This window comes from Stigmatopora nigra, chromosome 19 (genome assembly GCF_051989575.1).
Source record: "Stigmatopora nigra isolate UIUO_SnigA chromosome 19, RoL_Snig_1.1, whole genome shotgun sequence".
Lineage (NCBI taxonomy): Eukaryota > Metazoa > Chordata > Actinopteri > Syngnathiformes > Syngnathidae > Stigmatopora > Stigmatopora nigra.
The window spans coordinates 3,810,759-3,830,564 of record NC_135526.1 but is presented as its reverse complement, the minus strand read 5'-3'; the positions used below and the strand labels follow the sequence as shown (position 1 = coordinate 3,830,564).

Here is a 19,806-nt window from a genome sequence, read left to right as displayed (position 1 = left end):
TAATCAGAACCTGAGAATTTACATCCATATTGCATATTACCCTCTACTGCACCGGAGTGTAGCTGTGTGAGTAATAACCTCGCATTGCCACTTAATGTTGTAAATTTTTATTCATTCATTTTCCGTACTGTTTAACATCACAAGGCTCGTGGGGGTGCTAGAGCCTAGGAACTATTTTAGATTGCTCACAAACAGCTGAGCGTCCATTTTTGGGGGGGATGTGGGAGGAAACTGGAGTCCCTGGAGAAAACCCAAGCAAGTCCGAGGAGAACATGTCAACTCCACAAAGGAAGGTCCGGAGCTGGGATAGAACTCTCGATCTCAGATCTGTGAATCCGACTTTCTCTGACTATTTCAGTTCTTTTATATATTTCTCATTTGTTGTTGGGTGTTATGGTATCATTTTATGTACTCAAATCCAATGATGAGTAAATGTTCACGAAATGGATGAGAACACCCCGGGAGATATACTGTATTTAGTAACGGAAGTTTTGAGCCAATAAGAAAAGATTGCCATACTATTCTACCAATGAAAAGTTGTGATGGTTACCCTTAAGTAGTAAGCGAAAATTCGATTGGATGAAACTGGTTGGGCGGCTCCTGTGCTGAAAGTGGATTTGAGGACTTGGGAGGAAAACAAGGGCACCAGTCAGCGTTACCTCGTCGTTGAAGGTATGGGATTTATCATTTAAACTGTATGGAGTGTACGTAATACACCTACTATAATTGAATTGCGATGATCAACCTATTAATCCCGACAGACAACAGGTTGACAACCAGTCTGTCTTTCAATTGGTTGAGGCAAACCAACCAACCCAAGTAGCAACTAACTATGCGACCAAGTAACTCACGTTAAGACCCAGTATTCTTACCATTTCCAAATTATCAAAATGCTGCAATAGATCGTAACAACCTATAAACCTTATTGGCAGTATTTGTGTCGACAGATCTTCATGTAAATTCAGCATGCTAATAATAAACATAAGTGAGATAGCTTAGCTATGGTGCTAGCATTAGCTTTCCCTCACTGGTGTTAAGGTTTACCGTATATGACTGGAAAAAAGCCTAATCGTAGACAACATTGTTCGGATCGCAATGTAACTTCTATTTTGACGTCGATCAGTCACTCCCCTCGCGTATACATCACGTTTCATGCGCCACTAAAAAGGTTCAAAACTTTCATCACCTTATGTTTTGAGTCAACTTTGACGCGTTTCAATTACATGCATCAATTAAGTAAAGAATACTTCCCTTTTGTACTGGGATATCAGGTATATATTCAACTTCAATCAGCGTACATGACTTTCGATTAAAATAGAAGTGATGTCATTTTTTTAGAATAAAATTACTGAAGGACTGACATTGCGCATAGACTCACAAAATGAGTACAGTTCAGTATTTACAATACTACTACAAGCTTTTCTGGATTGTCATGGCTGTCCTTTGGATACGTGATCGTTCATAGAGAAATCTCATGAACTACTTAGCACCAGGTCACACCTGCAATATTAGCATTTGTACCAATCATATATAAAATTATGTCATAGCTTCTTTAATGGAGCAATTGTTAACTATGTATTGTATAACATATTGAAAGTAATGTATTTTTCTTCCAAAGGTGTTGCCTGGCAAGGGTATGGAGCACCCTGCGCACAGAGGGGACACAATGCCCATTGGACTGCATGACAGGTAATGTTCAATGCTGTTAAATAACTAGAAACAACTGAGAAGTTTTACATTTTGCTGTTATAGTTTAAGTGGCACGTCCATTGAAAGACAAGTACAATCAACTTTTGGTCTCAGATTGATGACTAAAGTAGCACCTTTAGTGCAACATTTATCTGGCCTTGCTTAACCTGGCAGTTTGTCTTGGCTGTAAAGCTGTCGTACCATCTGGAGAAAAGCTTTTATGTGGAATCAGAGTAGGTAATGAGGTAATACCTGATTAGGATTTTAGCTTCTGCATTTGAGAACCGCGCTGTAGAAACACTGCTCAAGAAACACTGCTCAAGAAACAATGTTGTGACATATTGTTATATAATTCTATTGATTTTATTCTGTATTTCCATTCTACCTGTAAACATTATTTTTCTTAATTGGATGTTGGATTCATGAGTATTAGGGTTAAACTAATTAATCCATCAATCAAACAAAAAAAAATGGACACACAAACGTGTGTCCATTTTTTTAACGTACAAATTGTAATTATATGATTATACCGTGTTGTAATAAGTCACAATTTGGTGGATTGGTCTCATCTCATTGTCTGAACCGCTTTACCCTCATCGGGGTCGCGAGGGGTGCTGGGGCCTATCCCAGCTGACTTTTTTGGGCCAGAGGCAGGGGACTCCCTGAATCGGTGGCCTGCTGATCGCAGGGCACGAGGACACAGACAACCATTCAGTCTCACACCTTGGGGCAATTTAGAGTGTCCAATTAGTCTACCATGCATGTTTTTGGAATGTGGGAAGAAACCGGAGTACCCAGTGGAAACACGCAGGCACATGCAAACTCAACTACGGCATCCTAGGTTTGTCTGTGAAAAGTTCAGAGCTTTGTAGTATTACAGCTGGCTATATTTAGCTCCTGTTCCCCATACGACTTCTAGTATAAGTGGGGATGACAGATGGGGCAGCAAAGTTTTTCTTGACATGGCGACAGTGGAATATTTGTGGAAGTCTAGTGTGCTCCTCTCTGCTCTGTACAGTTGACTGGTGTGGAGTGTAAAAGCATCGCAAACATGGAGGTTTAGTACTGGAGAACATTTTCACAAAATCATTATCCCATAAATTAGCAGCAAAAGGTATTTTACTTGGTTTGATACATCACCTATTAATTTATACCTCCTGTTCAATAATGGTTCTCCTTTTTCTTCTTAACTTCAAATATTACCACCAAGTGGTAATCACAACTATGTGTACAAGGTGGCACTGTTGCTCAGCTACACTTGATTGAACTCTTGGAAGGCTTGGCTTCACCCCTCCTCCTACCGCTAGTCAGTGGCTTATGCAGCGAGGCGAGCAGTAGCTGTGGATGCAATCTATTGGCTTCTTGGTGCTGCCGGTAATGTCACAACCCTCTCTTTAGACCGCACTGCCTCCACCCGTTCATTTGTCTTTTTGCGGCCCGCTTCCCCCCTTAATTCGTGTGGGCCGGAGTGGTATGGAATACTGCGTTGAGAAGCTCTCCCTGGAAATGGTCTTTGCTGTTGCTATTGCTCTAACACCATTCTGGTGACAACAACATGCCGTTGAAATGGAAAAGCGGTTCTCCTGTCAGCTGGAAATTCCCAGTGCCCGTCCTTAAGACATCCCGTTCATCACCGCTCTCACCTGCCTACATGTGAGTAATAGCATTCTTACTAGCCTAATGTGGATCTGGGTATCATTTTTTCACTTTTCAGGAATTGATCATCAGTTTTGAACACGTGACGGCTACATTTTCAGTTCGTGTTTTAGGTCCTAAAAAATGGTTGAAGGTTGTTCCGTAGATGGAGATTACTCTTGTCGGGTACCATTTGGTGTTGGATTCTGATTTGCTCTCTTGCAAGATTCAATTCAGTGCTTGACTGGACAAGGCAAACACCACATTCACGACCTTTGCCATCTTTTCTACGGCTGTGTTTATTTGGAAAAAGGGACTTGCCGGCTTGGGAGGAGTCTGCCTTTGTCAGGATGTCTGCTTTGCCCTGGTTTGGAAGCTATTGTTATCTGCTACTGTTCTGGAGGGGGAGGGTAGCCCAGAAGGTCTTCACACACCCTTTTGCCATCCTCTCTAGTGTATTTTTTTTTCATTAGTTCTCCAATACTGGTCCCGATTACCAAGGTTTAGTAGAGTACAAGGAGTGATATTTTTAGTCCGAGCTTGTGGGTTTAAATCATTGGAGGAAAAGCTCAGCTTCATCTTGGGTATTTGTATTGGTCAATTGGATTTATGCAATCGTCAAATATTGTGCAGATTTACTTTTGAGCTACTTACGAGCTTAATTTTGAAAACTAAATGATACTCGGCATAGACACTACTGGGATGCTCACAATATCATTTTCTAGTATAACAAAAGAAGACTTAAATTTGACATATGGCAGATTTGCGCATATTCCTTCAGATTTGTCCTTATCGTTTATAGTACAGTAATACCTTGACACCGGAAAAATTCAGAGAAAATATTTGCCTTGAGATACAAGACAAATTTGAGATACGAGCATACAAGACAGCCATGAGAGTAGTGTACGCATGACTGAGCTGGCTCGTCAATACGAGAGGAGTACCTCGACATTATGTACCATATGCAAGCCGGTGCTAGACCCTGTCCCAGCTGTCCTTGCAACAATTCCACATATCAAGAATGAAATACAATCTTGTAAAATAAATACTCACTTGACCAACATTGACCAACATGGCGCTGCTTTCCACAGCAGAAATATGTATTGTCACATAATAATACCAATAATAATAATAATAATACATAACAAATAATAATTCTGTTTTCCGAAACAGTAACGTATCTCTAAGCAAGCACTGTTTTTGTCTCCTTGTTTCCCCTGTAGTCGTACACATCCTGTTCTGTGTTGTTTTCCCTCTGCAGTATTCGTTAGGTTGATTTAGCATTTTGTGCATGTTGACAGATTGTCTCCACCACCCACACGCAAGCCGTTTTTTCTTACATAACTGATTACGGTTCAGGTCGGAACATTTTTCTCTCTCCAGGTGCTCCAAATAACAAAAAAAACTTTTTCTCGAAAGGTGCCACCTGTGCAATAACCCATTATAGACTAACTTCATGTATAAATAATGCCAAATGTTGATAGTTCCTGTCCAAGTGTGTTTGAACAAAAAACACAGGGGTATTTTCCCCGGTAATTCCAAGAGTCATTAACCATTGTTAGCATGTCCTTTGTGTATTAGTACTGAACAACTGACAACTGCAAGTGTTGCAGAGATTCATCCAACAAAATAAAGTGATTAGTGGTGTGCTATTTTTGATTTAATAACAAGTGTGCCAGAAGGAGGTGCCTGGCCGAACATTTTTGCAGTGCTTCTTCTTGAGCTTGCACATAGATCGGATGTTGTAAATGTCTTGTGCTTAATATAATCAAGTATCAACTTGAATTATTATGCTATCTTGCTGTTGGACAAGTCTTCAGTTGTGCCAACAATTTTACTGGTTCATACCTCCCTTCATGTGATACCATGCGCATATCTAATCTTTCCAATCTCAATTTAAATGCTAAATGTAAAAGCAGTGTTTTACTATATTCACCTCCAGAGAAATACTTTTGCCCCAGTTTTATAATTTAAAGAAAATTATGTTCCTGTTTTTTGTGCACAAAATGTTCCAAGTTAATGATTGACTGATTTACTGAATAATTGATTTGAATATGCCAACATATCGCCAAACAGCAAGGGAGCAAGCAAGATGCAACCAGGGACCACGCACTCAAAATTGTTTTTTTTTCCTCATTTGGTAATTGTGTGTTATAACGTTGTTTTGATTGAAATTATGTTTTTAATGGTGGTTTAATGTCTTTTAATTTCTCAGATATATTCATATGGCTATCTTGTGCTAGCCGTGTGCATTTTATCACAATGAACATATTTTGTGAAATGTATTTATTTTTATATTACCATGGAATTTCTACAAATTCGCTTGACTTAAGTTTTCCCTTTTTTATCCGGTTATGTATTTGACAAGCCTTTAATTTACAAGGAACCTATTCCGCAAAGAGGACGCATTTCCCCTAACAGTTAGGTTTTACAGACCATAATATTGTGTGCCAGATGCCATCCAACTTAAATAAAGGATTCCATTCCGAGATTTTTAAAATTATGATTATTGGTTCAGAGCTAGCTAAGGCTGCAAACCTATTCTTATCTCTTTCAAGACTCACTTGTCTCATGGAAAAGCCAAGTTGACTTTAGCTTCTTAAGCTGTCACTTGGAGAAGGATGTTTTTAAGCTTTTCACTGACATGAAAAGGATTTGATAGTGTCACTTTTATTCCTTTGCTGATACTCTTTAGTAGTTTGTTTTTTTTTATTCTCAAAACCTCTATTATACGTTTTGTAGAAGCACACTGCCCCGTCCCTAGAAATGGGTTCCTTTTTATTATTTGAACATTATCTTTTCTTTCTTTTTTTTTTAACTGACATAAAATTTACAGTGTGCATGAATTGTCATACATTGTGTACTATCTCTTCAAATAATGGCCTCCCCAAAGGTTTATTGGTCACAGGTCAACATTTAGTGCGTAATCCACTTGGAACAAATAGATGCTTCATTCAAGTAGATGCCACCTTATTTTTCTTCAGGAAAAATTGCAACTATTATTGCTCATACATGAACAATTGTCTGCATATTAGCCATTTGACTGCTTTATTTTCCTTCACTTGACATTAATTGTAATAAAGTATTTTATTTTATATTGATTTCCACCAAAATAAGGAAAAGCCTTATCCAGTATTTGGTCTTTTACAAATATTTTCCCCCTCAGGGCTCGACATTAACGACTGCCCGAATGCCCAACGCAACCAAGTATACTCCTTTCGGGCAGCTGTCAAAAATGTAATCAGTTGCCCGAAAGGGCAAGTAACGTTTTGATTATGTAATGTAAAATAAATGAGGAAAATCAAAATGGCTTGGTGTGTGTTGTTTCCTCCATGAACGCGGCCATTGTGACGCTTTTTCGTCTTCAGCGCAGATGGTTGCCCGTGTGAACTTTTCCCACTGCTCGTGTAAAATTTTTGTCTACGTTTTCTTGAAGGCGCCGCCATTTTGCAATGAATATTAGGTTTGTTTACGTAAGCCAGTGGGCATCAATCATGTTCTTTTTGAGATCTTGTCTGCTCATCGTCTTTGTACCGGTACTGTTAAAAAATTTCACCATATCTGTCTTTAAATTAAGGCAGGTGGATTGCGGGTAGGTAAGATAGACGTGTTACCTGCCCATTAAAAGGTTAATATAGAAGAACCCTGCCATTCGAGCATATTACAACCTTTAGTTGAAAAGCTAAATACACCAAGCAAATAATAGAATGGATAGAACAATAGGTTTGCACTATTCTGCAACAATTGCATGATCCAGTAGAGATCAAATATACAGTATGTTGTGTCCAACTGCTGTAAGAGAACCCGTTTCCCATGTTGGATGCTGTAGTTGTTGTCTTTCTGTTTCGTTCTGGCAGCCACCAACACTCCTTTGTGGTGTGGACAAACCACTCTCTCTTCTTTACCTGTCCACCTTACCACCTGACAGGGTAAATGTAAACGTGCTCTTCATGTGAATATGCTCAGTCTTTAGGTAGTGTGGTGTTGTCAATTGCTAGTTGTATCCTCATCCCATGTGACCCTTCACCAAAAGTAGACCCAGCATTATTATTATTATTAGCAACAACAAAAAAAGCAGAGCTGCCAACTACTCCGGAATTTCAGGAGTTTACCCGAAAATGTCAGTTTGCATTAAAAGCAAGCACAATCAAGAACCCTCTCAAGCAGCTACCAAGCTGAGGAAGGAAAAAAGCACAACTGTCATTTGAAAAACGTTGAAGTGCTTTTGGTTTTGGGCCATGGTGCATTGGGGTGCAGGAATTTGCTCAGCACATTTACATAACGGAAATTGTTCATTGCCCGATAATGTTATGTGGAACATGTCAAATGTTTGTCTTAGCCACTTTCTGTCGATTTTGTGATCTGTTATGTCCAATTGTAAAGGTCAGTGAAAGGTTGAAAGGCCCATCAGATCAGAAGTGGTCATATTCTTTCAACGATGACTTAAAAATCTCCAAGCGAATGTTTTTTTTTGAATGTTAGGGTTAACAAATAACATTAGTGAAGGTACTGCTCATTATAGTAAATCCATGATTTTCAAATTCCCACCTGTCCGCATTTTGTATTACGACAATATTTATTGATTCCGGAGTAGTTATTATTTTCATCGTGGTCTAAAATGGAATAAATTGGTCCTGATTCCTAAGAAATTTATTTGGCAATCTGGCCTTACTTTTTTCCTGCTGTGAATCCGCAAGCAGATCTATGATTTGGCATTCCAAGCTGTTGTGTAGCTAGTTTAACTTAAATAAATGGTATGTAAATTCAATACAGGTGACACTAATATAAGAATATCCTCTTTCTTTTCATAGATCCCTTGTGGAGGACGACGACTCTCACATGAAAGTGGCTTTGGGCTACGGTGATATGGGCATTTGTGCTCACCTTCAGGCATCAAAGACTGGAAACACACGATTTTTCACAAGCAACACACACAGCTCGGTGGTTCTTCAGGTGAGACTATTTCAATCATTGTTATGACCTTGAGATTCGTAAAGGTTGAATGACATATTCAGAGCCATATCAGAAATGGATGATTGTACAAAGTACTAATTTCCATTGATAACCTTATGTTTCACTACACTGTAATTTAGGGATGCCGACAATCCAATCACGCAATTTTCAGAGAATTGTAATTGAGTCAAAAAGATGAGGGTCTTGAATATTCGATTACTTTTTGAATTCTTAACTTATTAGCTGGACAAAAGCTATTTGGATATACTTTTTTTTTTCCTCTCCTTAATAAATTTTCTTTTTATTCAGTATCAGCAGATTCCTAAACTCAAGTGACTTGCAAATCCATAGAAAAAATATGTGATTTCTATTTTTTTCTGTTATCAAATATTTTTTAAAAGGGATTTGACCAGCTGAGAATAGAAGGACTGCTGTGTGATGTCACTCTGGTGGCCGGTGATGGTGATGAAGCCTTCCCCGTACATCGTGCCATGATGGCCTCGTCCTCCGACTATTTCAAAGCCATGTTCACAGGTGAGTTACAAATGACTTGCAATATTTTCTTTTCTTGATGATTTTCCCCTTCAAAGTAACACAATTGTACTCCCTATTAAAACCATTAATATGGAAGTGAAAATTGTGAATCAGAGGGCGGCTTATACGTGAGAAATTGTAAAAAAATTCAATCATTTTAATGGTGCCGCTTGTAGGTGGGGGAACCTTATATCCGAGTAAATATGGTATTCATGGACGCATTCATGCTTTAACACTGTAGCGGTTATATCACTATTGCTTTTTCTGCAAGGACACTGTGCTTACATCCTACTCTTAAGTGGGAGTATGAATGCCAAACCCTTGACAAGTAGCAGCAATAGAATTCTTGTTGCATTTTGACTATTTTATTTACTGAATGACAGTTTTTTGCTCCACTGAATCTAGATTTCACGTAACACCAGTCGCCAACATTATGCCATGCTAGCCTTTGTATTGATTGCTTGGGTATTTATATATACCGTATTTTCACGACTATAAGGCGCGCTTAAAAGTCTTAAATTTTCTCCAAAATACACAGGGCGCCTTATAATCCAGTGGCTTTATATATGGAAAAAATGTGTCATTGAGGCTGCTCCTTATAATGCGGTGCGCCTTATAGTCGTGAAAATATGGTGCTCTATACACACCCAGTGTGTACCATGTTTAGGACAGCTGTACATGCTTGGGTATTTATATATACTCTATACATGCAGTGTGTACCATGTTTAGGACAGCTGTGCATAATATGTTGATAATGCAGGTAGTTCTCACCTAAAGTCTCTTTGGAATGTGATTTTTGTTCTCAAATTTCACATTATATCCTCTATACTTAAAACAATACATGGATGCGGCTGCAAGCAGCCATGCCAGCTAAAGATTACGTATTTGTTGTGTGGCAGCATCCACATTCACATTTTTCTTCGCCCTGATGCAGGTGGAATGAAAGAACAGGATTTAATGTGCATCAAGCTTCACGGAGTGAACCGAATAGGCCTGAAGAAAATCATCGATTTCATCTACACAGCCAAGTTGTCACTCAACATGGAGAATCTGCAAGACACACTCGAGGCAGCCAGCTTTTTACAAATCCTCCCTGTCTTGGATTTTTGCAAAGTCTTTCTTATATCTGGGGTAAGCAGGTGTTTTTTTTTTGCGCACTAAGAAGTAAAGCAGATACTGAGTGCATTGTTTTTTTCATGAATGAGGCCATAGTGAAGTTGTGCATTTTTTTATTTTGATCTGAATTCCCCAAATAGCAGGTTGTTGTTGCTGAAGTGAAGTGTAATAATTTTCTCTCTCTCACCGCAGGTTTCCCTTGACAACTGTGTGGAAGTGGGCCGCATTGCCAACACGTACAACCTCACTGAGGTGGACAAATATGTCAACAATTTCATACTGAAAAACTTCCCCTCACTTTTGGGCACCGGCGAGTTTGTCAAGCTGCCATTTGAGCGCCTGGCGTTTGTTTTGTCTAGCAATAGCTTAAAACACTGCACTGAATTAGACCTCTTCAAGGCGGCTTGCCGATGGCTTCGTTACGAGGATAGTCGCATGGACTACGCCTCCAAGTTGATGAAGAACATCCGCTTTCCACTCATGAACCCACAGGAGCTTATCAATCACGTACAGACGGTGGATTTCATGCGCACGGACAACACGTGCGTCAACCTTCTCCTGGAAGCTAGCAACTACCAAATGATGCCCTACATGCAGCCCGTCATGCAGTCGGAACGGACAGCCATCCGCTCAGACAGCGCCCATTTGGTCACATTGGGCGGTGTCCTTCGGCAGCAGCTCGTAGTGAGCAAGGAGCTGCGTCTCTTTGACGAGAAGGCACACGAATGGAAAGCGCTGGCACCTATGGACGCACCTCGCTACCAACACGGCATCGCCGTCATTGGCAACTTCCTCTATGTGGTGGGAGGCCAAAGCAACTACGACACCAAAGGCAAAACGGCAGTGGACACCGTGTTCCGCTATGACCCTCGCTATAACAAATGGATGCAGGTGGCATGCCTTAATGAGAAGAGAACCTTCTTCCACCTCAGTGCACTCAAGGGACACCTCTATGCTGTAGGTGGAAGAAATGCGGCTGGGGAGCTTGGTGAGTTTTTTTTTTTTTTTAATCGCATTTATTTCACCTAGTTTAATTATTGAACTATACTTCTATATAAATTGAATTACCGCCAAGTGTCATTTTGGAAATCACTTTTTTTCCAGATCATTGCATATTTTAGAAAAAAAACATACTTAGATTCTTTGACAGAAATTATTTTACAATCTTCCAATTTCGTGTTCACCCCCTGCTGATTTAATTCTATCATCTGTGTTTTAAAGTTGTCATTTATCTCCCATACTTAGACCCTCCACGAGACCTCATATGTTGCCATATTTGTCCTCTTTAGTTGTGTCAAGACCTACTTCTAATAAGTTTATTTCTCCCCCTCGGTTGTCTTCAAGCCACTGTGGAGTGCTACAACCCAAGGACGAACGAATGGACCTACGTTGCCAAAATGAATGAGCCACACTACGGCCATGCCGGAACGGTTTATGGCGGCTATATGTATATTTCAGGTAACTGGCGACCATAACAATATAAAATGCAGTTACTCTTATCATGAATGCATTTGTATTTACTAAAAATGTGATACAAATTAGATAGCTAGTTAACATCCATCCATATATTTCCCATGCAAAATGCCATTCTGCCACCTCTTTACTGACGTCGGAATTTTTTGGGGACATTTTTTTTGGTGACCATTCGTCAACCATCCAGAATGCCATCCATTTTGATAATCTAAAATAACAGAATTTATCACCATTTACCTTTTTGTCTGGTACATTTTGTGTGTACTACCCGTAGCTGTTCACTTGGGCTTGAAAACAAACTACCCTACTCTATGGAGATGAGCCCCAGTTTCTCTCTGTGTGACTAATCCTGAGCAAATTTTTACAACGGAAGTGGGGAGGGTGATAACTGGATGAAGCGTGTGTGGGAGGTGTCACATGGAAGATCCTCTGTGTTAATCCGTCCTGGCTGTGGGTACTGTGCTATTGCAGCAACATCCAGGACGTGATGAGGCAGACATTTTTTTTCTCAGCAATCTTTATTATTCACACCACATATTTAGACTTTTATTTAGTAAGGTTAGTAGAAGGGAGAGAGAGTATATAAGCGTTGACAACCCCCTCTCCTAGAACAAATAAACCTTAGTTATTGGACTAATAATACCTGCTGAATTTAATTATTTAATTGAATGAACATTTAAAAAGACGGGAGTCGTGTACTTTTATATGCTCAATTTATCACGTAAAACTTCAACGTTTGGTAAATTTTTTTTTAACTTGTCAAATTGTGTTTGGCTCTTTTAGAAGTCCAAATAATACCTTGTTAAATGTTTCACTTCATCAAACAATTACACAATGCATTACACAGTAGTCACAAGACCACTAATCTACTGTTAGCAAGTTGGCTCTCATTGGCTGGAGTTTACAGGGTTGCATTGTGTAATCATTTTTATTCTAGTCAGACCCTCCATTCCTTCCAACACGTGCATCTGGATATAAATAAAGTAACAGTGAGATCATAATTTTCTTTTGTTGCAGATTATATGTGCACCGGAAGAATAATTAACTGGATTTCGGTTGAATGATTTGTATAGTTGGATTAGTTATGATGAGGAGCTCATTATAAAGTACATTCTGTCGGATTTTCATACTATTGAACTCCTGTAAATGTCTTAAATACAGTATAGTGTGTGGCTTTAAATGCAGCTAATTTGCCCATTAGAGGAATTTTGTTGCACTGAGGCCCTGCAGCAGCACCCCGGGGATCTTGGTAGGGATTAGAGTGTCTGTGCAAGGTGATCCATGCTGAAGTGCACTTTTGCGTTGGTCTGTCACGGCAGATCAGCTCCCGTCGTATGGCCGCTCTGCTCCCTTGTCTGAAGCTGTTCTGTCAGCTGGATGAACCTGACACATGCACTCAGTCCACGTAGCGTCACAGTCCAAGCGGTGTGGCTCAGTTTAAGACACGGGTAGTGGAGTAGTGAGATTCCCAGCACCATTATCAGTTCTTACAATTCGAGTGTTTTGGGGGGAGGGAGGTGATTTACTTAGTGTTCAACAGAAAATATTTAGTGAATGTTCTTAGGAAAGTTGTTATAATAAAAATAAAGGTAACATAGTAAGCATAGGGTTTTTTCAGGTTTTTTACTACTACTTGTTTCTACTCATTTATAACTAGAATGTCATCCATCCGGCAAGGACAGATGCATTTAAATGATGCCATTCCCCATTTAGTTGCAGACACTGTTGTCCATTTCAAGACAAAGAAGGCTGGCTAAATATGCACGACATGTTACCTCACCTAAACTCGAGTGTTGACTCAATCGTCTCTTTGCCTACTATGTTTCAATTAAACAAGTCGGTCTTAGAGGACAGTTCTGTAAAGTTAAAATGTCACATTCAAGAAGTTAAAGAGTTTGGTGAACCACCATTGACACATCCAAATGAGAATACAAATGACAAGGCCTAAGTGCTCTGTATTTGTAAAGTGGATTGATTTTCAAAATGCCTTCTGTGTTGCTTTGTAATTCTTAAGATCTCCCCCCGAGCAGTCTGTCATTTTTTCTTTATTTATTGGCCTCAGATATTTTCAAATAGAAAATATCGATATTTTGTCATCCTTCCGTTTTATGATAGCAAACCCCAATTTTTTTTTAAAGTGTTAGTTCACCTTGCCTTACAATTCTCAATCACACTCCAAAGAAATGAGAAAGTACCTCATGTCCTTTCAGAAAGGTTTAGAAAAGAGTAAATATATTTTTGACATTGAAGTGATTTTTCTCCCTTACGAGTCTGTAAAACAGTTCAATTCAATAGAATCTGTCAATCAGGCTTAAAACTTGTCGAAGCTTAAAAATGACAACGGTTTGATATTCAGATGAAATAGCACATAGGTTTTTCACTCACTCACGAATGTGTTAATGTAGTTCTCCCCATTGCCTTTAACTGCCTTAAGTGCGTGTTGGGGGGGGGGGTATACTGTCCGACCTGATCACATCAGTAGGCGGCACTCCGCTTTTTCAATGAAGTAAGCACGCGATCTGTGGGCAGCATGCGAAGCGAGTTCTACTGTACATTCTGCTGCGAATCTTTGCTGCTCTGGTCTCCAGTCTTTCTGCCTAGGGGGATGCAAGTGCGGCGGGGATGGGCTGGCTTCTACCCAAATGCATGCTGGGATTGTGTTCCTCTTTATTTTAAGCCTTCCCTGTAGACATGGCCCGTTTATTTTTTTCTTTCGCCAATTTGCTCTCGCTTTGTGCGTCTCGACGTCTGTACTCTGTTTGTGCATGTTAGCGTGAGCGCATTGTAGTCCTCTCCCTTATGTCGAGTTCATTGTATAAAGTGAATTCCAAAACATCGTCTTTTAATGACACCACCGAAAGGGATCATTTTTGTGGTCCACTTGGCCCACTCACATGTCACGTAAGAGTGACCGAGTCAGTTGTTTGCAGATGAATCCACTTTTGTCCTTTAATTGGCCCTCTTTTCTCACTACAGGGGGCATCACTCACGACACCTTTCAGAAGGAGCTAATGTGCTTTGACCCAGACGCAGACAAATGGACTCAGAAGGCACCCATGACCACCGTGCGCGGACTCCACTGCATGTGCACGGTAGGCGACCGCCTCTACGTCATCGGCGGAAACCACTTCAGGGGCACCAGCGACTACGACGACGTTCTCAGCTGCGAGTACTACTCACCCGCCCTCGACATATGGACTCCTATATCGGCCATGTTGCGAGGCCAGAGTGACGTGGGCGTAGCGGTTTTTGAGAATAAGATCTACGTGGTGGGAGGTTACTCGTGGAACAATCGCTGCATGGTGGAAATAGTTCAGAAGTACGACCCGGAGAAAGACGAGTGGCACAAAGTCTTTGACTTACCCGAGTCGCTCGGCGGGATTCGAGCTTGCACGCTTACAGTGTTCCCTCCTGAAGATATTTCAGGTTCACCGTCCAGAGAGTCACCCCTTTCAGCGCCTTGATGGAGGGGGGAACTTTATTTTGGTCGCACCCCCGTTAAGACGCCCCAGAATTCCCCCGCCAAACACGTATAAACAATGTTTGCCCTTCCACTTCGGACTAAGTTTATACTGCGTCCCACAGAAGCCTCTGGACATACTAAGGCAACCAATTTCCACCTTAACGTTGCACACTTCAGGAAGGAACTTGACTGGAAAGGAGGGGACCTTGCAAATCAACTTTTCTACCTGATTTCGACACCCGGCGTCGGTCCCGAGCGCATTGGCGAGCAGAGGCTTACCAGGCCTGGAACTCGGGCTGTCAAAACGGCTCTCCTTCATTTTTCGCTCCTTTCCTGCAATTGCGACAAAACTGTTTAAAGTGGTGTTTTCTAAATTTAATAAAAATGTTTTTCAAAGTAATTCGATTTTTATGGCATTATCCATCGAGGGTTTTTGCACAGTTAAACGGTCGGATTTTTTTCACTCTTTTTGATTGAAGAGATTCCCAGTGACACCTGTCAGCTGCAAATTGTTAACTGCTGGTATAAACAATCCGCCGACCGAGGTTACTTGGAAACGCTCACTGGCATTAGACTGAAGGCAGCGTAGTCCAGTCTGCCCACCTGCTTGCTGTCGATTAAATCATTAAACGCAACATATGGTCCCCCAGACAAGCGCTTTATGCTGTTTCAAGGCTGCAAGAGGTTTGTGTAATCATCAGGTGAGTTTAGTCCGTATAATTATACTCTTTGCAGTACATTAATGTCCTGTTTCTGATGCACCTTAATTTGGACCATGTCGTGCTCAGCATAAATTTCCACAATATTATACACACCTGAACCATCTGCATTATAGAGTGGAAATAACTGGCCTGATTTGGGACGCTGCATCACTTGTGTGGCCCATTAAAGCGATTAAACTACATCTTTGTCACGTTTCTTGCTGTTTTTTAGGAAAAAAAGACTCTAAAAGTGATTTTTTTTTTTAAATTTCACACATTATCAACGACAAACAGAGATAGATGTTCAATCGTTTTGAATTGGGAGAGTAGGGAATTATTTCTGACAGCCTTCCAGGTTCAAATGGATTGCACCCATTTTACTGAGTAATTTGTTCATCAATTTTTATTTATCTGATAAAGTTGTGAGATTAATATGTTTTTCACATTCACCAGCCCTCTGAGAGACATCAACGCTGATCTGGCCAGCCTTGGAAAATCTGTTTATTGTATCTGACAGGTAACCATTTCATTCTTTTAAAACAGTAATTAGCAACTATTTTCCCTGTAGGGTAATCAGTTCTGCCACTAGAAATTAATGAATAGGAAGTAGAACTGCAGCTCAGATGTTTTTAATATTACTCATTACTTAGTAGAAACACCACCGCTTATTTACTTTTACCCCTTGAAGATATATTGAGATCATCAAGCAACAAACTGGGATACCAGGCATATTATTTGATGTAATCCCTTCAAATTTTGCCTTAACCAATCTGAGATGAATTTCTGCCCCTTAAGACATATTTATTTTTCAATAACCAATTAAAATGTTTACAACCTGGCCATCCGCATACTTCCATGATAAAAACTAGAAAAGCTTCATGCCTTGAGCTGTGTTTAGTTTCCTTTGATGGAACGTAAGGAGACTTTCAAAGAAAACTATCACTTTCAACTAACTAAATTGGGGCACTTCACTTGGTATAGTCACAGTCTGTTAGGGTTCTTTGAATCCCAAAGTTTGTGCAAGCCAGTGTCAATATTGCATGATGGCACTTGTCTTCTAATGAACAATGTGTCCTCAAGAGAAAAGGCAAAAGAACTGGAGCAATAATTTAACAAAAAAAAAAAAAAAAGCTTTCTTCCCTAGTCACATCCTCTTTTCATCATCGTTACTACCTGCGCTTCTCTATGGATTTCATCACCAATAGGGGCCTCTTTTTACTAGGCCATAAGGTGTATGTGTGTACATCCTTGTACACATCTGGCTTCTCTAATGCAGCCAGGATGTGACCTAGATTGCCCAGGCTGCTGAGTGTTTACATGCCAGCATCCCGATGACATTGTCAGTCAGGAGGCGGATCTCGGTAGCAGTGTTGAGCTGGGGGAGGGTGAAAGTGAAGGCGGCGGCTCTTACTGTAACTAAGCCCCGATCCGCCACCCATCATGATGAAACGCTCCACAGAGATGCAGATTCTGACTGTGTGCGTTGGGGTGTTAATGGCTATTGATCCCAGCGGATGGTAGACAGCCGAAGAATCCTGGCGGTTATTCTCATTTCATCATCATATTCATGTCTTTTATGTGCTGAATCAAAAGCAGCCAGACGTTATTTTAAACCCACACGCTTGAGAAAGGTTTATAAGTCTTTATTAATCCTCTTTAATTAATATTCATAGGTCAAGATTTCTGTACTCCACTGAGAATCCCCTGTGAATATGTGCAGAATAATCCGGCCATGTTTCATCTCGATTTCCAGTGGCAGCTGGATTTTAGGGTGCGTGTGCTTAAAATGGAGGTGGAAACGGTAATTGGATTTGTTTTTCTTTAACATCTGGACATTTCTCAGGCCTAGATTAGAGTTTTGAAGCACCACTTTCTTCCTTAACATTCCTTGCTTTGGTGCATTGGCCTCATAGTTCGATTTGTGTGGGATTTCTCCTGCTCTGGTGACTTTAGTCAGTTAGGGTAGGCTCCAGCACCCCCCACGACCCTCGTGAGGAAAAAGCGGTATGGATACTGATTTTGATTTTCTGGTTTAAAACAAAAAAATCAGCATCGGTAAAATATATCTTAAAAATAATCATGCGAGTCAAAAAGTTAGTATATGCAAATCCCTTATGTGACACCCATCTATTGTCTTGCAAGTTCCAGATATCCACCTTTGAGTTTAATCTTTGATTGCACTGTATTTAATAACAAAACCAGCAGGGAGCAGCAAAGATCTGACACTAGTTTATAGTATTCAGACGTGGACAAAACATGCTACTGCTTGACTGTATGTTTCTCATTTGGCCATTATTGCTACAATCAAAAGAATTAAGTACCCTAAGCAATAGTACACAAATGACGAACGTGGAGAAAAACGTGCCACCGTGAGTCACCAAATCTCAGATAAACGTAGAACTTTGTGACATGTACACTGAAACCCAAAGTTCCTTCTTTTGAGATTAGTAGATTCACGAATTGTCTGTGACACCGTGAGTCACCGTTCTGGTGAAAGGGTGACTCAATGTGACTATAAGGTGAGAAGGTGGTAACGGTTGTCAGATGCCGACCATGTTGCAAAATGTCTTTCTGCTTTGTCACTCAAGAGCCTGGAAATGGCACAATGTGCCTTTTGTCATCTAATCTTCATACATTTTTTTGTCTTTGTAGAGCCTTTTCACATGATAGTTAAATTATTGGACTAAAGATTTGGTTTTCGGAGCTCCTAGACAGAATAGATTGGGCATAAATCACCATTAACAGGTAGTTTTAACACAAAGTATCTCATTTTATAAATAACCATTACATATTCCATGAGTACTTTATGATGCATACAGCTGCTGGCAAATTACACAGTTCATAGTGACCTTGATCTCATAGGTCAGCTCTATCTAGCTCAACACTAACATATTAATACCTTGACATACGAGTGACCCAGCATATGGAAAATATGATATACGACGAAAATCCTGTGTAAGTTTTTGCCTTGAGATACGAGACAAATTTGATCAGAAGGTGGGAATGAATTTGTATTTAGTTGATTTCTATGGGAAAATGTAATGTGAGATAAAAGATTTCGATACGAGCTCGGTCCATAAACGCCTTAAGCTCGTATCTCAAGGTATTACTGTAGTTAATTTTTCATGGGGAAATTTTTGCTAAATAAATTATACAGTTCAATCAGTACGGAATACACAAAACACAAGCTATTGTGCATTTAATTTCTCAAGAATTCTCGCGTCTGCTGTTTATCTAAAAAAAAAAATAACAAAAGTGTCATGAGGGAACAATTATCCTTGGTTTGAAATGGTTCCACAATTGAAAAGTATGGAACAAACTTTTTACTACTCCATTTCACACACCAGACAAGTTTAATTTAATGTTTCATGACTTAGTACTTACGAGGTGGAGTTCAGTACATAACATGAAGTAGAATCTGATAGTGAACATTCTGTCTTATCATACCAGCCAAGTAGCAAAAGGATGTACGGTCGGTCTCAGCAGGAATGAAACAAGCCTCATGAAAACTATACCCACTGAAAAAAAAACAATTTTGCCACAGCTGCAAAAACAATTATGAAGACATATTTCCGACATGACAGATTGCGCAACACAACCATTTAAAAAGCTGTTAAATAACGCCACAGACAGACTTTGAGGAGAAATAATGTTTAATCATCAGAACCGTTAAGACTCTTACAGTACAATAGTCAGGATTAATCCCTGTTTAGTGGGATTTTTCTTTTTTTTTTAAAGAAAAATCGTTCTTAAAAAGGAGTACTCACAATATGTACCCTGTGTCCTTTAAATCTCATGTAATATAACAAATATAAATACAACAATATCATGTACACTGTGCTATTTTTGAATTAGTGCAAACATGTCAGTATTTATTTACTTTTTTTGCCTTTTGTACAAGTGCCACATCATTACCCATACAAATGAGTTCATTCTGTATAATGATTCATTGCACGTTCATTGTTTACATTGTTTTTAGGATCTGGAGATTAAAACACTACACGTAGAAACATGTACAACATTTGGTTACGTCTAATTTCATAAGAATTCTCGCGTCTGCTGTTTATCTCTAAAGATAAAAAAAAATAAAAGTGTCATGAGGGAACAATTTTCCTTTAAAACTTGGCTGAGGAAAAAGCACCTATACCCCACTCCCACACATTCAAAATAGTTTCACTCTCGCACTGTAAGAAACACCAGACACACCAAGGGGAACACATTCACAAGATTCCCATAAAAAAA

General features: G+C 39.8%; 1 protein-coding gene across 3 annotated transcripts; it reads left to right on the top strand.

Annotated features, from left to right (window-relative positions):
• Positions 1-155: 155 nt before the first annotated feature.
• Positions 156-15,263, top strand: klhl13 (kelch-like family member 13). 3 transcript variants are annotated; one of them, XM_077741313.1, is made up of 8 exons: positions 156-672; positions 1,619-1,689; positions 8,136-8,277; positions 8,679-8,811; positions 9,746-9,942; positions 10,120-10,915; positions 11,272-11,385; positions 14,377-15,263. In XM_077741313.1, exons 2-8 carry the CDS (start codon positions 1,637-1,639, stop codon positions 14,862-14,864), a joined length of 1,923 nt encoding a protein of 640 aa, XP_077597439.1. In that variant the 5' UTR covers positions 156-672; positions 1,619-1,636; the 3' UTR covers positions 14,865-15,263. The 3 variants fall into 3 exon arrangements, with proteins under 3 accessions (XP_077597439.1, XP_077597440.1, XP_077597438.1); XM_077741314.1 differs by lacking the exon at positions 156-672 and adding an exon at positions 1,295-1,493; XM_077741312.1 differs by lacking the exons at positions 156-672; positions 1,619-1,689 and adding an exon at positions 2,754-3,342.
• Positions 15,264-19,806: the final 4,543 nt, after the last annotated feature.